General features: G+C 42.1%; 1 protein-coding gene across 1 annotated transcript in view; it reads left to right on the top strand.

The window, feature by feature from the left end:
* DNAH12 (dynein axonemal heavy chain 12) overlaps positions 1-21,780 on the top strand; it is a 1,449,067-nt gene that overhangs the window by 1,387,344 nt on the left and 39,943 nt on the right. The window contains exon 72 of the mRNA XM_085624669.1: positions 17,755-17,892. Within this exon, the coding sequence (XP_085480795.1) occupies positions 17,755-17,892 (138 nt within the window). The remainder of the gene's footprint in view (positions 1-17,754; positions 17,893-21,780) is intronic.

Below are 21,780 nucleotides of genomic sequence, written 5' to 3'. Positions count from 1 at the left end.
TAGGAACCGCATGCGCTGACGTTTCGGGTTACAGCACCATCTGTAGTGGAGACAGTGTCGGTGACTCTGCCGGGTATGCTGGTGTGTTTTCTTTAATACCTTGCCTCAAGTGTACATACAGAAAAATGCCCATTGGTGTGGGTGTTGTGTTATTAATAAATGTATCTTGTGTATGAAATTTCCCGTCCTGGTATAAATCTCCCCAGCATGTTATGCTTGTCTTTTCCATGACTTTTTTTTTAAAGCATTTTCTTGAATAACTTGTATGCGAGGGTGATACACCAATGGGAGTAGAGGACAATATATTCCTGGTACTTGTAATATTGCAGCAATACGCTGCCAAGCATTAACCGTGCATGTGACTGTCGTAGTGTCTTTCTCATGGGATTTAGGAGTGTTAAGTACCATACCTGTCAACGGGATTGAATGCTGAAAGAGGTTAAAATTAAAAAATCCATTTGTAAAGGAAGAGTATCAAGGTTTCTTTTCCTGGGCTGCAGCACAAGCCGCAGTAGAAAAAAGCACTTTACGACCGCCTGCACGGCGGTCTTATCCTAATGTGGCAGGTGGGACCGCCGACTCATTGTTGGTCAGTCACCTGCCCGATACGATGGTGGTCGAAGGGCCGACCGACCGCCAACTTAAGTGAGCACTGTGGCATCCACTCTTTAGGGTTGGGGGCTCAAGACCAGAGGCAATGGCTTGGGCTCAGGCTCGGGCTTGGATTTGGGCTTAGCCTCTCTCAGCGGCCTCACTTGGCCTCTCTCAGCGGCTATGGGAGTACGCCATGCTGTCACTTACACACTCACATACTGCTTGCAGGCTTGTCAGCAGTTGGTGCAGAATTTAGACCATATGTACCATACGCATCAGCAACTCTAAGGAGAACTGTCACACGTACACAGCAGCTTGATCTGGACTCTCCTTTCACCTGTGCAGTACTTGACCAGGAGGAATTGCTTAACAATTAGTAGGTTATATTGGGCTGTTGGCTGTAGTTGAGGTGTGATTAGACCCTAGTTGGCCCCTGCTGAAGTCAATTTGGGCTGCCTAGGACTGAATGATGCAGCAGCTCTAAGGATAGATGAATGGATGGTTGGAGGGAATCAGGTGGAAAGTGTAGATTTTGGCAGGAGGGTGGTTAATAGTCGGCAGAGAGCAAGCTGCCCCTAACTAACTCTGGCCACTTCTGCACCCTCCGGCAGTACATTTCAGCCCCTAGGGCTACGCTTGTCTCCCCACACTCTGGCTACCTGGATTATGGGAGGCCAGGGCCTGGGGGTTGCAGGATAACATTAAGGTAGCTGCTGTTAGCAGGCTAGAGGGAGAGCGCACCAGTGCACTGGCTACACAGTGGACAAGAGCGAGAGGGTACCCACCGCACAGATGTCTGGTAGCGATAGGCCCCTATTTTTTGCCACCAAGGCTAGGCTATCCCCGATGGTACCTCTGCTGGATGTCTGTGGGTCCTGGATCTCGTCACTAGCCTCAATCTCGTCCACCGTACTAGTCCAAGCTGCTTGGCCCCAAAAGCCACTTTCTGTGCCCTGAAGCACCACTCCATGCTTTATGCTCTGCTTCGGCTCTCTGGGAGCCTTGCGTCGTGCATTTGTGAGTAGGGCATCACAATCAGTCAAGAGTATGTAATATGAAAATAAGACACCAAATATCAGGAACAAGCTAAACCAAGTAAGGTTCTGCCTGTTTTCTGTTGAAGCTTTTCCTATAAGTTAACTTTTTGATTTCTGTAAGGTAGAAGAGATTGAGGAGATTGAGAATATTTTGCTGTTTTGTGACTTCTACCTGAACCTCATATTGTTATGGAATGGTGAGGTAGCGAGAAATCTGGCACTGCAGTACTTGCTTACCCTATCAAATGCCAACGTTACTATGCATTTTTATAGTCAATTAATGCAGGTTACCTATGTGAAGATTATTTGCAGCAAAGTAAATTAAATTTTATAGAATTTTCTGTTAGCTTAATGTTTAGGTATTTTAGACCAGCACCCGTTCCTGGTAATGAACTAATGAGTCGATAGTGCATTGACTCCCAGTTTTGAAAGTACTGGTGCCACGAGAATACTCAGCTTTGCAAATTGGTGCGGTTCAGCGGGAAGGTTTCGGTTATTGTGCACTAATGTTTGCACTCTGAACAGCACTTTCTCCTTAATCCTTCCTAGGTAAATCATGCATGAAATTAGACCCTTTCTTTATTTATTGATTGATATGTGTAACAAATATTTTTGCATGAGTGCAATATTTTTATTCTGATTAATTCTTTCAGACATGGGCACTACAATATTACTATGCATATACATACCCAATACATCTATTCTGCACTCCTTAAAGACTTTCTACGGTCTAGTTTCATCTGCCACCACCTGGACACCATGACCCCAGTAGATGTCTCCAGAAAGACCTTACAGAACACATCCATAGCTTGGTAAAATGCCTCACTTGTACATTCTTTGCTATTCTGTAAAAGTATCAATCAAATATTAACTGATTGTAACAAGAAAAAATATTTTTCTATAAACTTGAAACCTTCTTTTCAAAATTCTTTCACCCAAATATTCAGTCCCCTTTATTTCATGACTGTGTCTGGTTGATCACACCACATACTCCTTTGGGCACAACTGCGTGCCCTTACACACTGGCAATCACACGGTTGACTTAGCCTAAGCTCCTCTTCCTACCCAAGGCAGACACCCCACAGTGCAGTCATACAAAGGGGCACCATAAGACGGAAACATACAATCTTACTGTACGAAAGCAATGTGGTCTCTGGGCAGCACCTACATCTGTGCCTATGGTCGGAAATATCATCTTTATGCCATGTTTCCTCATTTGGTTTATTATATTTATACTCTGGGCACATGATATTGACGTCTAGGGCTCATACTAACACAAATACTCTAACAGTAACTCATAATTAATTTATTCGGAAATTGGTGTCACTACCTGTTAGCACACCTGTGATCCCATTACGTACGGACTTGGGCCTAAGAAATCCTCAAGATAAAGCCAAACTACGTCCATTGTTATATTGGAGGCAGCTGTGGGCCACTCCAGAACTCAAGCACTTTGCACCAGCTCTGCAGGATGTTAGCACAGCAGCCCACTCAGTGAGAATTCCTTGGCTCAAGTTCATCAGAGACGTTAGAGTTCAATGGGACCCCTGAATTGTGGATCAATGCTGCCACCATAACCTTCCCTTCTGAAAATGTTCCCAAGAAGTTATATTGGACAGCTGTAGATGGCAAAGCAGCTGCAAGAGCAGATCTCCCTGCATTATTGTCAAAATGTCTTGACTTGAAGTCCACATCTAGTTATGAGCTCTACCGGGACAAGGTTACTGCTCCCTCCGACAGGAAACTGTACTTTCAATACAGAGCAGGCACACTCCCCTTGAGAGCTTTCACGAAGAGTTGGACAGAAGAGGCCATCGACACATGCCCTTTATGCAATACACAGGTAGAGAGTCTTGTACACGTTTTATTTGCTTTCCCACCTTATGCTAGACCAAGCAAGTTTTGGTTAATCCCTATCTGTAAACAACTATCTCAGCACAGCCATCTTGTTGCCCTTCGCATACTGAGGTCAGACTGTACCCCTCTATCTGCTATTTCTCTTGCAAAATACTTGGGGCCATATGGCTGCTACGTAGGAAATTACTATTGTCTAGGTAAACCTGGTAGTATTTGTTGCATGATGACTCCGTGGTTTTAGGCAGTTTTAAATGAGGATATATTTGCACGTTCTTCTTCCATTTTTAGCTATTTATTATTATTATTTATTATTATGCATGAGTTTCACTTGTGTAAAACGAATTTGTATGTTTGCATTTCTACTTTTATGGCCCTGGTGGCCGAAGTAAAGTTAATCAAATCGAATAGACCACTAAAGTAGCTGGGGCCACCTGATTAGACCCTTGCTACATGTGCTCTGCCCTATGGGAAATGTTATTGTTTTTAAATGGCCCTGTTCGGCACTTTGGTATGGTAACTCTAGGTATAATCATCTAGTGCAACTACACCAATTCCAATTATAGGATGCAAGAGTAAAGGAGATATTGCCTAATTCCTTTGCAAATATTTTATAGGTTGTCATTTTACGTGACTAAAATCTTAAACATAGCCCTCATTACGAATTTCTCGTACTAGGGTGGGGTACTTACTACACATGGTAAATACCATAACCCCAGTGTGAGGTGTTTATCACGTTTGGTAAATACCTTCTATTCAGAGTTTTCAAAAGGAAAACGAGACACAACATGCAGAATCTGCTTTTAACACACCAAATTCTGCATGCTTTGCCTATTCTCCAGGCCTTCCCCCTCCCCAGTAAATTTCAGCTGGTTTGGTCTGATGGAATTTATCAGGGGAAAACTCGCAACTCACTATTCCGATCCCTGTGCAAACACGTGTTGGAATAGTGGAACTCCTCTCAGTCAAAAAGGCAGTGCAGATGCCTAAGAGGAGATAAGTTTCATTGGCACTTGAAAGGAGGTACTGGAGTGGCCTTGGAGAGTTTCGATAGAGGGAGAGATGCAGAGAAGGAACTTTGGCTTTGGACATCTTGCTTCTTAATACTGAGAAGAACTCTGCAATAGCTTTTGCTGTGAAACATTTCTCTGAAACAGGAACTGGGTTACACTATTGAAAATAATAGAATGAGAAAATACAGGAACTTGAGTTTGATGTGTTAAGGGGAGTCATAAATCACAGAGGGATTTTACCTACATATTCCACTCCCTGGAGAGAATATCCTGGCGCAGGTGATAAAAAGAAGACTTTCCTACATATTGTTCTGAAGAATTTCTACCTGCCTGATTCTTTAGATTTGATTCTCTAGAAATAGAATCTTTTTTCACTCCTAGTGGTGCTAGACTCTTGTTTAACCTCAGGACAAAGGGTCCATGTCCAGCCAGGGCCCCTGCTTTCCTGTGGACCTTCTAATCTGACTTGGAAAATGCAGAACGTCCTGGGTATAGAACAATCTGTGTCTGCCAGGATAGAAATCAGTAAACGAGTTGAAGTTGGACATTTTTTTCAGCTTGTCCATGTCTGAGTAGTGAGAAAGACCCAATGGAGTCCAATGAATTTGTACTGATAGAGAAGAATTCCAAGACCGTTGTAATTAGACATTTTGGGTGGACTTGAACTGATTGCTGGATGAGCCTTCCTACAACTCAAACTTGAGATCCGACGTACAAAAAACCTTTACTGAAACTCTGGAGACTGTTGTAGTACCAGGAAGGAAGTTACAGAACATTTTGTAATTTCTTGGGCTATGGACAAGGTGGTAAGCTTGCAAATTAAAGACGTCACCGCCTGTTTGTAGCTAACTTTTAGTAGATTGACCAGCTCTGAAATTCTTATCTTTAAAGCTACTGCAGCATCGCAAAAGCCCTGTGAAGCCCAGCCTGCCAGTAGCTCTAAGCCTTATCCCAAAAATATTCTGAGGTTGAAGGTAAAACATTCGAAAAACCACTTGCTCTTGCCAGACTGTACTTAGTAGCAAGTTGACAGTGGATTGTGTTTCTAACTTCTTAATATGTTATACTCTCTGTTTTTACAATAACTCATGATCCCTACTTCCCATTATCATAATTTTTGTTTCATGTTACTCATTAGTTTGAAACATCTATCCTTCTTTTACTTAACTGTAAGTTTGTTAATATGTTGCTACACATACACCACATACATTTTTATCTGGGGAAGGGCGTGTTGTTATGTCAAGCTGGCAAGGGTGAGTCTTTTGTCACTCATGGAAACCAGTTTCTCTAAAAGAAAGTCAGATGTATTTGAATTTTTAGGAGCTTCAACACTGTTGACATCAAATCTGTAGCTTCTCTCTACCAGGACGTAAGAATCCAGCTTCCTGCACAGTGGTTGCTGGGGTGCCCTGTTGTCCTCATCTCTGATCAGAGTGCCATGCCAGACTGTTGCAAAAGCCAAAGGTTGTCCTGGGAGGCACTTGGATCATAGAACACCTCATCAGCAGTTAAGATAATTTTGCTACATTATATTGAGGTCAAAAATATAGCAATACAAAATATTGCCTAAAACAATATTGATGACAAAAGTATACATTTTACATATTTACTGTGTAAAGTACAAATATATTGGCTATAGGAATATATTAGGCAAAAATATTGATATTATACTAGTATGTGTATATGTTTGAAAGTGTTTAGCAGTATAATAGCTATAATAAATTAACTTAAAAAAATATATTACATGTATAAATGTATGTCTATATATATATAAAAATGTATAGATAAATGTAATAACTTAAAATTGATAGCAAAGTAACATTAAAATAAAAAATATGAATATATAAGATTATTAATCAAAAATATAATAACGAACCAAAAACGTACAAATAATTTTACATAAATATAAATATTTCTGATGGATACATCTGCCTGTGGATTCCTCACCTTTTGAATTACCCCCCCAAGTGCAGCATTCCACTAAAACTTTTCCCCCATAGCTCTCCCATGTCGACGAGGACATCACAATGGAACGGCTCCGCACGCGACTCCACGTGACGTCATCGGAGCCATAAGAAGACCTCGTCGGCGTGCTGACGTCAGTTTCCTTTTTTTCGCGCCATCGACACGCAAGGGTTTTTCCAAGCCTCTCCATTTCTGGGAGTTTCTTTGATGCAAGTACTTTGTGTAATTGTAGCAGTGATCATGGCTCTCAAAGGAAGTCATGTTTTAAGCCATGCAGGGATTTTGGGGGTCAGATGTCTATTACCTACCCCCATGAGGATTGTTTATGGTGCCTCTTGTCGGACCACGACGTCGAGTGGTGTTTGTCATGCAGGCGCATGAACCCAAAAGCCTTAAAGGAAAGGGAGGCCAAGCTGTTTATGGCCAAGGCAAAAAACAGAAAAGTGGTCGAAGGAGTTCGAGATCCAGGTCAAAGTCACCGACTCTGCATACCTCGATGTTGTCGAGGAAACATCAAAAGAAGCGGCGCCATGGATCTCGACGTCAGTCATCAAAGAATGGGACACCGAAGTCGGGGCCTCCGGTTCCCCTACGTCACTGCAAGGATGAAGTTTCTCCTTCCCCTTCTCAGGTGGTTTTGGCCCAGTCTCCGGCTCCCAGAGCTTTACCGGCACCCAGAGAAACAACGCCTCCACCACTGGCCACTCCACCCCCCAGCTCCAGGGTATCGGGCGCTGCTGTCTGAGCTGACCAGACTGCCTCCTCGAGCAGTATCAGAACCAGTGGTTCCTGATCCAGTATATCCTGAATCTGGCTCCAGGTACAGATCTGTCGCATTTCCTTAATGCGATATTTGGCATGTTTGCCAGAGCGGCTAACCCTGCTGGTGTGCCGGTTGGCCCCATGGTTCCACTGACTTGCTCCTTGGGAGGCTTGCCACCTCACTTCTCTCAGGCACCTCTCTTGTCTTTCATGTCAGTGGCTCCTGGGAGTTGACCTTCTCCGATGTCGAGGTTCTCAATGCCGGTGCAGTCCCTGGAGGGAAGAGTGCTGTTGGACGGATCATCTCCAACACCATCTGGCTCTGGTATGGCGTCTTCTACTATCCCGGTGGCACTTCCATCTACGCCGGTCCCGAAGTCACCGGCGCCATGTTTGCAGCTGCTGATGCTGGTCCAAAGAATAAGATCCAGAAGGGAAGCACAAAGGCTGATTGAAGAGGAGGAGTATCAAGAGCAGCAGGAGGAGGCTGAAGAGGGTGAGATTGTTGACCCTGTACAAGAGTTTGAGGGACTGCAGGAGGCTAGTGGCCTGGACACATCTCCTGAATGGGAGCTCTCGCCACCAAAAGGTTTCCCAACACAGTAGCTGTCTTCATATCATTCTGTTATAAGGAAGGCAGCGGACCTGCTTGATATACCATTGCTTACTGCAGAACTTAAATCTAATATTTTAATGGAACCTACCTTAGAGGTGTGGCAGGAACCAATGACTGCTCCTACTGTGTCCAGGTCTGTGGCGAGGAGGCTCCAGGAGATCCTGCTTTCCTTTCTATCCACCCGTCACCAGAGAGTCTAGTAGTCCAGGCATCATGCTCCTCCAAGCAATCTGCAGGCTCATTTCCATCTATGCTTGCAGATAGAGAATCCAAATGGATGGATCAATCGGCAAAGAAGGTATTTTCTTCGGCTAGTATGGCTCTAAAATCAAGTAATGCGACATGCCTGTCGGGTAGCTATATCCATGTTCTGATGAACTCAGCAAGGGAGATGCTCCTGAAGCTTCTGGATGACATTCAGGTCTACTTTTCGGAAGTATTGGTTGATATTCGAGCTGCGGCCTGTCCGGTCATTCAATTGGGGCTTGAGACTGCAGACTCTGTTGCCAGGGTAATGGGTTACTCTGTTGCGACCAGGAGGCATGCTTGGCTAAAGGGATCTGGGTTTTCACCGGATGTCCAGGCTACCCTTTTGGACTTGCCTTTTGATGGTTCCCTTCTTTTTTGCACCAAAGCGGACTCTGCACTACTGCGCTTTAAAGATAGCAGAGCCACAGCGATATCGTAGGTTCTCCAGTCCTAGACCAAGTGTTTTGAATACCGCAGGTTTCCCAGTTTTAGCAGAACTTCGTCCTTTCGAGCCAAGCAGCAGCAGCAGCAGCCGCAACAACATCAACAATCACACCATCTGTATAGGTCATACGGGGGAAAGGGTAGAGGTCATCTGCGAGGCACAGCTCGCTAGCAAGTCTCATCCTCCTCCTCTTCTGCCCCTACAACTAGTACAGCAGGGAAGCTGCTCTAGCTTCTCCATCCTAGAGCATGTTACTCCTGTGGGAGGATGGGTGTTCCATTTTCAACGAAATTGGAGGTCTGTTGGTTCAAATCTCTAGGTGTAGGATCTCGTGGAGAATGGGTATGCCCTAACCTTCCGGGAGTTGCCCCTTCTTTTCCCCCCTCATCAGGTTTGGTGTTCAGAGGAGCACTTGTTGCTACTGCAGCAGGAGGTTCTTTCTTTGCAAACATTTATCTGGATGAACTTAACCTTCCTTACATCAAAAGACTGTCGCAGGAACTAGAGGCGATGCAATTAGCTCAACATGTAACCACCTCTACCCACGTGAAAGGACATATACTTGATCCTTAAATCTCTAATGATCCAAAGGTTCAAGTATCCGCTCCAGTACCTGTGCCATGGTCGGATCACTATTTTATCCCTTTCACATTGACTAACAAATAAACTAAAATATTACTTCCAATCAAATGAAGAACTGGTCTAAACTCAACCTGGAAGTATGGTTGAAAACTTTGGAAACCTGTACCCCAAATCTAAAAGGAAATCTGGATGAGGCTTATACTCATTGGGAAAGCTGGATTACTCAGTCACTAGATAAGGGTATCCCTAAAACTGCATCCAAGTCAAAAATGAACATAAAAAGGGCACTTTGGTGTAATGCTCACCTTGTTTTTCCTAAGGAAAGGATTGTAAGAAGTTGGAGAGAAAATGCCGGAAGGATTACGATCCACTTCTAAAAGCTAGTTTTAAGTCAACCATTAGGCTTTACCATAATGATATGAAAAAGGTCCAGGCAAACATTTTTGTGGAAAAGATAAATCAGGCGGTAAATTCCCCATAGGAACTTTTCAAAGTTGTTAAATCCTTGACAACCTTAAACCAGGGTAACTTCCTTTCACACCCCTCGAAGATAAGATGTAACGAGTTAGCTGTCTTTTTCCATAAAAAGCTCACAGACATTTATGACTCATTTCAAGGAGGTAACGGGACATTTCCACACCATACAACAGACCCTTTGTTAGCTCCTACTCCTCCTGTCTTAACCCAATTTCCATCTTTGAACAAAGATACAGTACAAACTCTTATGAGTAAGGTCAAATCGGGATCTCCCCTAGACCCGGCACCCCCCACACTTCATATACAGGTATAGAGGCTATTCTCCCTTCCAAAGTTGAAATTCTTAATCGCTCATTAGTGTCAGGAACAGTCCCAAAAATATGGAAACATGCAATCATTAGACCGCTGCTAAAAAATCACATTTAGATCCATCATTACCTACCAATTACCAGCCTATCTCACTGTTACTGTTTGCAGGGAAGCTTCTAGAGAAACACTTAAATCAACCATCGTCTTCACCCCACTTAGTTGGGCTTTTGTGAACAGCATAGCACTGAATTTGCCCTTCTAGCAGTCACAGAAGATATTAAAAGCACTCTTGATCTAGGTGGCTCGGCTGCAATATTGCTCTTAGATCTGAGCACGGCATTTGATAAAGCCTTGGATTGGCTGGTGTCCTTTCTAAATGATAAAACCTTACAAGTTATGGAATCCAGCTATCTCTCTGACAATATGCCTTTGATATTTGGGGTGCCACAGGGTTCCTCGCACAGCCCCACGTTATTCAATATCTATATGCGACCGTTGGCGGATATCGGCCAGGAGTTTTGCCTATCCGTGGTTTCATATGTAGATGAGATGCAGTTGGTGGTCTCCTTTGATAACGGAGCAAATTTGGACTGTAAACAATTGGCACCATATCTGTAAAAGGTGGCGGAGTGGATGACAAGCAGCTGCCTGAAGTTAAATGGGGACAAGACAGAGCTGATGATTCTGGGGAGCAAATCAGTCCAGCTGGCCTAACTGTATGGGGAACTCGCCAGCTTCTAACCCTTCCATCAAGAAACTTGGAATCTGGATGGTCAATGAACTTAATATGGAAGTTCAAGCAAAAAAACTGTCCTGCTCCTCCTTTGGACTACTTAGAATGATTCGAATAGTCCTGGACTGGATTCCAAAACAATTAAGAAAAATAGTACTTCATGCAATGGTGATTTCCCGTATTGATTATGGTAATTCCCTTTACCTAAGCTCCCAAAAATGCTCTATAAAACGACTTCAAGTTGTGCAGAACACTGCATCTAGGCTTCTGTGTAAGGTCCCGAATCATGAACCCCTATGGGAGCATCTGAAACATCTCCATTGGCTCCAGATCGATGCCAGGATCAAATTTAAGCCACTTTGCTTGACCCATAAAGCAATAAACAAAAGAGGTCCGCCTAAAATCAGAGGCATGGTTGTGCCATATGTCCCCAACAGAAGTCTAAGATCATCTCAAGAACAACTTCTCAGAACCACAAGAATTAAGAGAGCAAGATGGGGAGATAGATGCTTCTCACATTTGGCACTTAAGCTTTGGAAACACATTGCCATGTGAATTAAGATCTTTAGAAATGGAATCTAGTTTCAGAAATAAGTTAATAAGACATGGTCATTTCCACAGTATTTTTAACATACCTACTTATTTCCCTTCCCAGCTCAATCACTTAGCACTGGGAAGCCCTCGGGAAGCTATGCGCTTTAGAAATCCATTTAACATTAACAGAAAGGTGCGATAGAGGTGGTTCCAGAGCAGGAAAGGGGTCAGGGATGCCACGTCCGGTACTTTCTGATTCCCAAAAAGGATGGTTGATTGAGGCCGACCCTAGACCTCAGGGTCTTTAATTTTTACCTAAAACAGGAGAAGTTCAAGATGTCGACCCTCGCTCACGTTCTTCTGGCATTGCAGCAGGAAGACTGGATGGTGTCGATCGATTTGCAGGATGTGTATTTTCACATTCCCATCCTGAAATCGCATCTAAAGTATCTCCGTTTTAAGGTGGAGTCTCAACACTACCAGTTTACGGTCCTTTCGTTTGGTCTTCCACACCTCGGTTCTTCACAAAAGTGATGGAGGTGGTAGCAGCATATCTCAGAATGTCTGGGATTCCTGTTTTTACCTATCTGGATGACTGACTGCTCACAGCAAAGTCACCAGAGATGGTGCTGCATCATTTGCAAGTAATAATGCGTCTTGTTCGGCTTGGGTTTTTCCGATAAACGTACCCAACTCTCAGCTGGTGCCCGCTCAGCGCAATCTGTTCATAGGGGCAGTACTGGATACTACTGTGAGTCGTGCCTTCCCACCACCGCAGAGGATTCAAGACATCCAGGCTTTGATTCCTCTTTTTCACAATGGAGCGGTTGTTCCAGTCCTGAAGGTCTTGCACCTGCTCGGTCTGTTCGCTTCTGCATGCTCGCACATGAGGGCCCCCAGTGGTGCCTCCGCAGGCAGTGGTTTCAACACGACTGAGATCTCTAGGAGGTGGTCATAATCTCCAGAGACACTGCAGCGGCGGTGTTAAGGTGGAGTGTCTCGGACAACGTGTCTCAAGAAATGCCGTTTCAGCTTCCGCCTCCACTTTACGGTGGGGAGCTCATCTGGGGGATCTAGAGGTCAAAGGCATTTGGTCTCCAGAGGAAAGATTGTTTCACATAAATCTTCTGGAATTGCGGGTGATACGTTTGGCTCTCAAGCCTTTTCTTCCCTTCCTTCGCAGTCAGTCAATCCAGGTCCTGACGGACAACACTACCGCGATGTGGTACATCAACAAGCAGAGAGGAGTGGGGTCGTATCATCTCTGTGACAGAGAGTCTCAGTCGGCAGTACTTAGCCGATCACGAGTGGCGTCTCAATCCAGAAGTGTTCCGTCACATCTTCAGAATGAAGGGGTCTCCTCGGTTGGACCTGTTTGCCACTCATGAGCACGCACACTGCCCATCGTTCTGCAGTCTCAAGTATCCGAAGTGCGGAGCGTTGGGAGATGCGTTTCCTCCTATACCCTTGATTCCTCGGGTTCTGAGGAAGATTTGCCACGACCGGGCCCAAGTCCTATTGATCACCCCGGATTGGCCAGGGAGGGTGTGGTACACATGCCTCCTTTTCATCTCATCGCACCCTCCGCTATGTCTCCCTCTCAGAGCAGACCTCCTCTCGCAGGGGCAGGTTCTACACCCCCCCATTCAGAGCCTGCACCTTCATGCCTGGAGATTGAAAGGGGAAACCTGAGTTCTTTCTCCCCCCACCGGATGTGGTGGGTGTTATTTTATCAGGCAAGAGACACTCCAACAAATATGTCTATTCTGGTAGGCGGGCCACGTTTGTTAAATGGTGTGAAGAGGGATCAATTGATCCTTTGCAGGCCCATTTGTCTGATATTCTGAGTTTCTCTCGTTCCCTTGCTCAAAAAGGGTTGTGCAGTAGCTACTGTTAAGGGCTACTTATCCTCCTTGTCGGCTTTTCTCTGTTTTCTCTGTTTACCAGATCAACCCTCGTTGTTTAAGTCTCCCATAGTTATGAGATTCTTTAAAGGTCTCACAAATAGGTTTCCTCCCACTCCTTTTATCATGCCTCAGTGGGATTTAAATTTGGCTCTCACTTTTTTAATGGGTTCGCCCTTTGAACCTTTACATAGTTGTCCCTTAAGGTTCTTAGCGTTTAAGGATAATATTTCTGGTCGTAATCACTTCCACTAGAAGGCTGAGTGAGTTGCAACTCTTAGCTCCAAGCCCCTTTTTCATGATTTCATGCAGATAAGATGTTTTTTAGGACCAAAGCTGCTTTCCTGCCTAAAGTGGTCACTCCTTTCCACCTATGGCAATCCATCACTTTACCCACATTCTATCCTCCCCCTCACCCTTCTAAAGAGTAGGAGAGACTTCACTGCCTGGACCCCAAGAGGGTGGTCAGCTTCTACCTGGATAGGACGAATGACTTCAGGTTGGATGACCAACTTTTCGTCGGATATGTGTGCAAGATTAACGGAAAGGCTGTCCACAAGAGAACACTGTCCAGGTGGATCATCCTCTGTATCAAGATCTGCTATGCCTTGGCCAAGAAGGAGCCTCCTAAAGGTAAGAAAGTTCATTCCACCAGAGCTATGTCTTCTTCTTTGGCTTTAGCTAGAGGTGTCCCTGTTGTAGACATCTGCAAGGCGGCAACTTGGGCCTCCCTCCCCACTTTTGCAAAGCACTATTGCTTAGACTCGGAGGTGAAGAGGGACGGCCATTTTGCACGTTCTGTACTGCAGGAAGTTTTGGTATAGGTAGGCAGGCACCCTCCACCAGGATCGGGACTGCTTGGGGATTCAATTCAAAATGTGAGGAATCCACAGGCAGCTGTAGCCACCAGAAGAACAAGTTACTTACCTTTGGTAATGCTTTTTCTGGTGGGTACAGTATCTGCCTGTGGACTCCTCACTGAACCACCCGCCTCCCCGTTGCCTACCTGCTCATACCAAGAAATAATCAATGTATATCTTATGTGATTTATTGTTAAAATCATGTGATGTGATACTTTACTCTAGGAAATATCTATGATGAGAAATGTCCGGTTTTAGCTATGTTTTCGGTTTTAGCTATGTTTGTATACTGTTTGTATACTGTATATACTTGTGACTGACCATGCCCGGAACCTCAGCATCATTCTTGACTCCTCCCTCACCTTGACCCGCCAGATCAACGCCGTCACCTCCACCTGCTTCAACTCCCTCCGCATCCTCTGCAAGACCTTCAAGTGGATCCCCCGCAAATGTAGAAAGACCGTCACCCACGCACTCATAACCAGCAGACTGGACTACGGTAACGCCCTCTACGCCGGAATCAACAAGACCCTGCTACACAAGCTCCAAACCATCCAGAACACCGCAGCCAGACTCGTCCCCGGAACCCCGCGACACAAGCACATGACCCAACACCTAAGAGACCTCCACTGGCTCCCCAGCGAGAAGAGAGTAACCTTCAAGCTACTCACCCATGCCTAGAAGTCCCTCTACAACATCGGACCCAAATACCTCAACCAAAGAGCCTAGTTCCACAAACCCAAAAGGACCCAACGCTCCGCCCACCTTGCCCAGGCATATGCAGAACCGGAGCAGGCGGAAGAGCCTTCTCCTACGTTGCAGCAAGAGACCTGGGACAGAGCTCCCAATCAACATCAGATGCTCCCCCACTCTGCGCACCTTCAGGAAAAGCCTCAAGACCTGGGTCTTCGACTGATCCGGCGCCACCCCCCCTCCCCCCCCCCCCCCAAGCGCCTTGAGACCCTCACTGGTGAGTATTTTGCTTGAAAAACCCCTGATTGATTGATTGAATATGTTGTCGGTTCACTTGATTGCCTCAAAGACACAGAAAAAATGGGTGGAACTGACAGCACGCCGACGAGGTCGTCTTATGGCTCCCATGACGTCAAGCGGAGTTGCATGTGGAGCTATTCCATTGTGACATCCTCGTCAACATGGGCGAGCTATGGAGAAAAGTTTCAGTGGAATGCTGCGCATGTGGTAATTCAAAAGGTGAGGAATCAACAGGCAGATACTGTATCTACCAGAAAAAGAGTTACCAAAGGTAAGTAACTTGTTCATATGTATATGTATTTAGTACAATATAAACAATTAACAGTTTCCAATGTAATTATTAAATCATTAAAACTAAATATAAAAAACATTACTAAAACTAATAATTTTCAATCAATAAAACACAATTTAAAAGATAAAAATAATATAAAATTAAAACAAAGTTAAACTTTAAAATTAGATGAAAAAATAGCTAAAACATACCAAAAAAATAAAAAGAATTACAAAATTTAAAAAATTCATCAAAGCAAACAAACATTAATAAAAATAAATACAACTTAGAAGCAGAAACAAATATAAAATTTTAATTGCAATGTAATGAATATTAAAATATAAATTTAATATAAACAAACTATTGTCACTCCATCAAAAGGAAATCTATAAGTACACAAGTATGTAAAAAAAAATCAAACGTAATAATCCCACTCCAGCTTGAGTAACAGTAGGAATTTCAAGTGGTCAGATTTACTATTCCGACTCCCACCTCAGCTACAGTATTGTACTTTGGAGGGGTCATATTCAATATTCCATCTCCAACCTAAGCAAGAGCAGGCAAAGTGTTTCATTGTACGGGTCAGGTTGCCTATTCACACTCCAACCTTTGTAACAGTAAGGAAAGTGTTCATCTTTGGAAGGATCATTCTTACAATTCCTTAGTGCAAACAATTTAGGATTTTGAAAAAAATATAATTTACAATTCCCAATCCCAAGTAACAGAACAAATATGTTCAAATAACATAGAATTAAAGTAACTAAATATAACACATTTCAAACATAATAAACAATTAAAACATCTTAAATCATATCAAGCACAAAATATTTATTTATTGAAATAGATATCTTTTAATTTATAATAATAGAAATAGCATTAAATTCACAACATAAAAAATATTTAAAAAATAAATATCAATTACATTATTTTCAAAGAAGGAATAAAAGAAAATGCACAGAAATATTTAAAAGACTGCACAATTAAAAACAAATGTGTGGAATTAAAAATTGTAATCAAACGAACAAAAATTATAAACTATGTAAAATATTTAAAACACATGATTCACAGAAAAAGTAAACAATTTCTCATATTGCCTCACAAAAACCAAACAAAACATGAAAAAATCATATTATTTAGCATATAAATAGTCAAACATAATAAGCAAAAAACACTAAGTAAAAATAATAATTAACACAAACAATTAAGAAAATATATAAAAAAAAATTTCAAAACAACCAAATATTAATTTTAGTACATTTACTCCAATAAATGTAATAAATATGTAATAATATACATATTTTAGAAACAAATTAACCAATTAAAAATGTGTACTGTTTCAAATATATATATTTAAATCATCTCCCATCCTAACCCTCTACAAAGCCCAACAACTCCCAAAAACCGAAATATTTAAAAACAATCTATTAATTTATGATACATAAAATATACACAAAAAGTACACTGAAGATACTATGTAATAAAAGAATATGAAATAATTGCATAATAAATGTACAAAAATTAAATATAAATGTAATTAATGTACATAATAATCTAATTAATGAATTAAAATGTATAAAAATATCAATCTAATAAATTTTACTAGATAGATATTTTAATACATTTGCAACCCTACTCCCCTATAAACCCAAACCCTCACCAACAAAAAAGTAAACTTGAATATATATTCACATCCTCAAATTTATTACCAAATGAAAAAAATCTACTAAAATAGTTTAAAATAACAAAATAATTACAAAAGCCCCAATTAGTCATTATGTGTATTGCTATTAAATGAAAATGTATTAAATAATTCAATTTTGTTAAGAAAGTAAAAGAAACTATTTTTTTACCTGTCCCACAATATTTTGGACATCACAATATTTTTACAGCGATATAAAAGACCAATAATATTTTATAAACAATATTACGCTAGAACATCTACAACTCAAAGTAGGGGTTGGGTTTGAGTCCTGTCATTGCAGAGGCAGAGAATGACTGTGTGAGTTTTTTTGGAATGGCAGCCTCAGTGATCCAAGTTCTCTTTAGTTGGATCAGGCAGTATGCATCTTCATTGCATCAGGTAGTGTCCAGTTTTGCGGCGCATGAGATCATTTCTATTAGGTCCTATGTCTAACTCCTGTTTGAAATCTGCTTACCACTTTTCATCATTATCCTTGTCTGATACCCTAGTGTGTCTCTTCAAACCAAACCTCATTGCAAACCTGAAATGACAGCAATATGCTGTAAGATCTAAAATGCTGATTCCATATCTTGTGTGTCAGCTGTGTTCAACATATCTCCAGTGCCTCAGAGTTCCAGGGAGTCACAACAGAGAGGGTAGAGATTGAGAGTAAGCGTGAAACTGAGAGAAAATGTTGGAGTGCTCGACAGAGAGTTTGTGGGACCCCATGAACTTCTTCACTGATAAAATTTTCATTGGTATCAGTGTGTGATTTTCTGCCAGCAGTACTATTGTGGAATGAGAAAATTATAAGTGACACCATTTAACAAAATTAAAATTGCTCTGTAAATGGGTATCCTTTTTTCTTTCTCTAGGACTGGTATGAACATGGAAAACCTCATGTTTTCTGGGTTTCCGGGTTTTACTTTACTCAAGCATTTTTAACTGGGGGAATGCAGAACTATGCCCGGAAGTACACGATTCCTATCGACCTCTTAGGCTATGAGTTTCAGGTAAGTCTACATAATTTTTCAAATATTCATATTAGGCGGAGTATGAACTGAGATGATTATAGATTGAACTTATAATGTGCTGCATCACCTTAGTAGTCTCAAAAACGAACTTCAGGACAACCACAAGGTTTTCTTTGAAAACAGAACCAACCTTAATGGATCAGACATATGTCTAACTAATCAGTTTGTATGATGAGGGAACAGTGGGTTGGTGGAAATTTGGGGGGAGGGATTAAATAAGAGTACTTAGGAAGGGAGCAACATATGTTGTTTTTTCATTATATTTCATAATCAGACCTAAAAAATTAAATTTCACTTTCAACATTTCCTTCCATTAAACAATGTTGAACATCTTCCAGCATTCTTAGTCAATGAAATATTTCCAGGCATCCTTATGCAGTGGTCCAGTCTGTCACAGCTCAGGGACTGTCATGTGCCATGCCCTCTGTACTCTTTACAGAACTTGAATGCATAAGTTGGCTTTTCCTTTGTGTACAATTTGCATCCTTTCTATCTGTACGAATTGCACATTCATATTTGTAGCTAAACTGTACAGTTCCTCCACCTTCCTTTGTTGTGTGCAGATGGAATTAGCCCATTTACTAGCACAGTGGTCCCATTTTGTGTGCTTCTTTGAAGAGGGACCCACTCTCTTTTAAAGTCATGACAATTGTCAAACCACCTTTATTTCTTCAACTGGTTTACTCTTTCCTAATCTACAGTACACTTGATTGTCAGAGAAGCACTCCGACCTGTCAGTGAACAATGGCCTCTCCAAAGTCCAATCTCTTATTCTTTATTGGAATCCCTGGTGATCTGCCCATTCTGCTTTATTTTTAAGTTGTTTGATTTTTCAGTGCACTAACCATTTACGCCACTGTTGCCATCTATGCTTCAATCTTGATAGCACTTTTCTTCTCACCATGTCACCATTCTTGTTACTGTTTCCAACAGAGTTTATAAAAACTGTTGTATTTGTGTCAGTACCATCCATCGTCAAATCAAGTTTTAGTGGAGCACTAAAGTAGGGCTTTCACCACATGGCTATGCAGGTGGGGGTATCAAAAGATCATAGAAAGACAGCAGTATTGCGCTGGTGTCCCGGCCGGCGACAACCTCTGCGTTGCTCCCGGCAGGCAGGACACACAACCCATGGATGGTGGGGGAGAGACTGGAAGGCTGCAGTGTTTCCTCTGTTGAAAACTTACCTTACGGTGGCTAGCCCGCCTGCACCATCTCTTGCACATCCATTCTTGTCTTTGGGGGAGGGGGGTCTGGTTGGGAAGACGCTGCCAGCAGCTTCATGTTATTCCTGGTTCTTCTTCCCAGAATCCTCTAGTGAGGAATTCTGGGTTATTGAATAGCCTAATCCAAAATGGCAGATCCACATACCTTTGACATGTGTTTCCAATCTACCAGTACCTTACTGTGATGTATTTCCTGTTCCAACAGTATAAAAGGCACTTTTCATTTCTGCTACTTGCATCCCAACACATCTTTGTTCCTGTGAGTGTGTTTCCTTGCTCCTGTTCCCTCCATCTGTTCAGCATTGATCATAAGTTATTTTCCTGCTTCTCCTGCCTCCCTCCTCCTTCTGGGGTCCTTTATCTGGTTACCTTCTACATGTGATATTCCTGGCATCAGCAGGTTTTTTGCCCTCGGGTATTTTCCATGTCTGTTAAAACTTGGGCTACTCAGGCAACTCAGACTCAAAGGGTCTTCTGAAATGCCTGACAAACAGATATGATGAAGCAGACCCAGCACCCATTGATGAAATTGGAGTCCATATCTAGAAACTACTGTGCTTTCTCATGATGAAAGCAATCATACTCTACATCCAGACAATACTTGGTCTGAAAGCAGAGTTCCTCAAAGTGTCTGAAACGGAGGTTTAAATGCAAAATGCCCCTCAAATTATTAATGACACTAAAACGAGGGAGGGGGAGCAGGTGGTAAGTGTGTCAACCAAAGGAACATCAACAAACGGTCTTATGGACCATAGTAACGCCACTATGAATATTCTCATAATATGAATTGCAAATCACTTTGTAAGAAGAAAAAGCTTCCTAACAGAAAGCTGAAGGTTGGATAAACAGTGGGCATTCTGACTAGCATTATTACAAGCTTGTGGTAATATAAGAGCCCCAGCAGTGAGTGAAGGTGAGAGTCAAGCAGAAAGCATGCAAATTATTCCATTTTGTTTTCTATTCAGTCAAATAAATGTACTCAAGGAAATGGGGACAGACATGTTGGATATAGAGAATAAGTAAATATTGCTTCATCTAAAAAGAGAATTTTTGAAAAATGTAATGGCATGAAGTACGTCACATGCAATTTCTTCAGCCAGGCTTTAACATAACCTCTACTAGAACCAGTATTTGAACAGTGAAACACAACTCAATAAAGATTATGAACAAGAGGGGTAGAATCCTAGTGTAGAAAGCACTGTCATAGAAGTTGCAGGTAGGAAAGGTAGGAGCCCTAGAGATACAGATTGTCATTGTTTGAACTACTGAAACAAGACAGCTTCTGAATTTAACTTATGGTGTCTAAATAGAGCAGTGGGACACTTTAGACCCACAATGTAAAGGAAATCTATAACAATGTACAGCAGACATTTCTCTAAACATAAACCTGGGGTGTAGGTGGGGGAGCATTGAACAAGGGGTAACAAACACTAGCACAGATGCACCTCAAAGGAGGAGGACAGCAAGGGTCTCAATTATATTTTCCTAGCAAATGCCCACCTAAATAAAGTAAATGAAAAAACGATCAAGAATTATTTATTAGCAAGAAAATGTTGCCACCATGAAGTCTGTAAGTCCATCTCTAGGTTTCATGCAGTGCAACACTAACTTCATAACTCATTTTGAGAAGGTTCAAAACATCCAGTGTTCACAAAAATATTTCAGTTACAGGATTTTCCTAAACCTCTACCATCAAATCTTCATGGGCTAGTGCGTCAGGAAATTTCCCACATGCTAAGTCTTGAATAGCCATAAATACAGTCTTGTGTTACATCACTTTCTGCATTGTAGGATCTTCATTGATAGCAATAATCGTTAGAGTAATTCCCTGCTGTGTCTGGAGACCTCAGAACACTCAAACCACATATTCATATTTATGCCATTCAAAACTGTATGGCAACACTCTTAATACCAAACCGCTGCTTAAATATGTGTACAATGTAGGTAAAAGGAGACCTGATAGGCATTATCATAAAAGAAAGAATGTACAGTTGTTTCAAAGGCAGTCTCAGACCTTCAGTTCACATGGCCTAGAAAAGAGCTTGGCAGGCGGGAGGGTCATTTATTGATTAAAATGCAGATCATTACAATGCAGACCCAGGACTAAAAGTAAGTAACTATCTCCTCTGCATTGTGGGCTCTACATAAACATTAGAATAGAATAGCAAGCAAATGTCTAACTTTCTGTGGCTCTAGGCCATTAGGAATAAAGAACAGCAATTCTAAAAGGTCATAAAAAGTGCTTTGACAAACGTTTTTCAAGGGTGGCTTGATAAATTACACAGCCCGCCCTTGTTTCTCATTCAAGCCAACAGTGTCTTGTTTGATCAAGGAGAACTACAGCTTAGCTTTTACTAGACGTAAAAAGTATGGAATAATCACTTCTTCCAGGCTAGATATAGGATTACAGCCTTGTTCCTAACACCATAAACAAAACCTCTTGAAGAAATAAGAAACTCTCATTGAAGGTCTTTTCACTTCCTTCAGGATATCCATGCACGATTGTGGGGAATTCAGATTACCAAACTGTCTAACTTCAGGAGCCATACTGCCACATTCATTCTTAGGTTTGGATGGAATAATTGACATTGCTGCCTAGTCATCGAGTTCGGTTTGCATGGTAATCTCTTGTTTAGTGACA

Source organism: Triturus cristatus, chromosome 9 (genome assembly GCF_964204655.1).
Source record: "Triturus cristatus chromosome 9, aTriCri1.1, whole genome shotgun sequence".
NCBI lineage: Eukaryota > Metazoa > Chordata > Amphibia > Caudata > Salamandridae > Triturus > Triturus cristatus.
The sequence above is the reverse complement of the archived record's forward strand: the minus strand, read 5'-3'. Positions and strand labels throughout refer to the sequence as shown.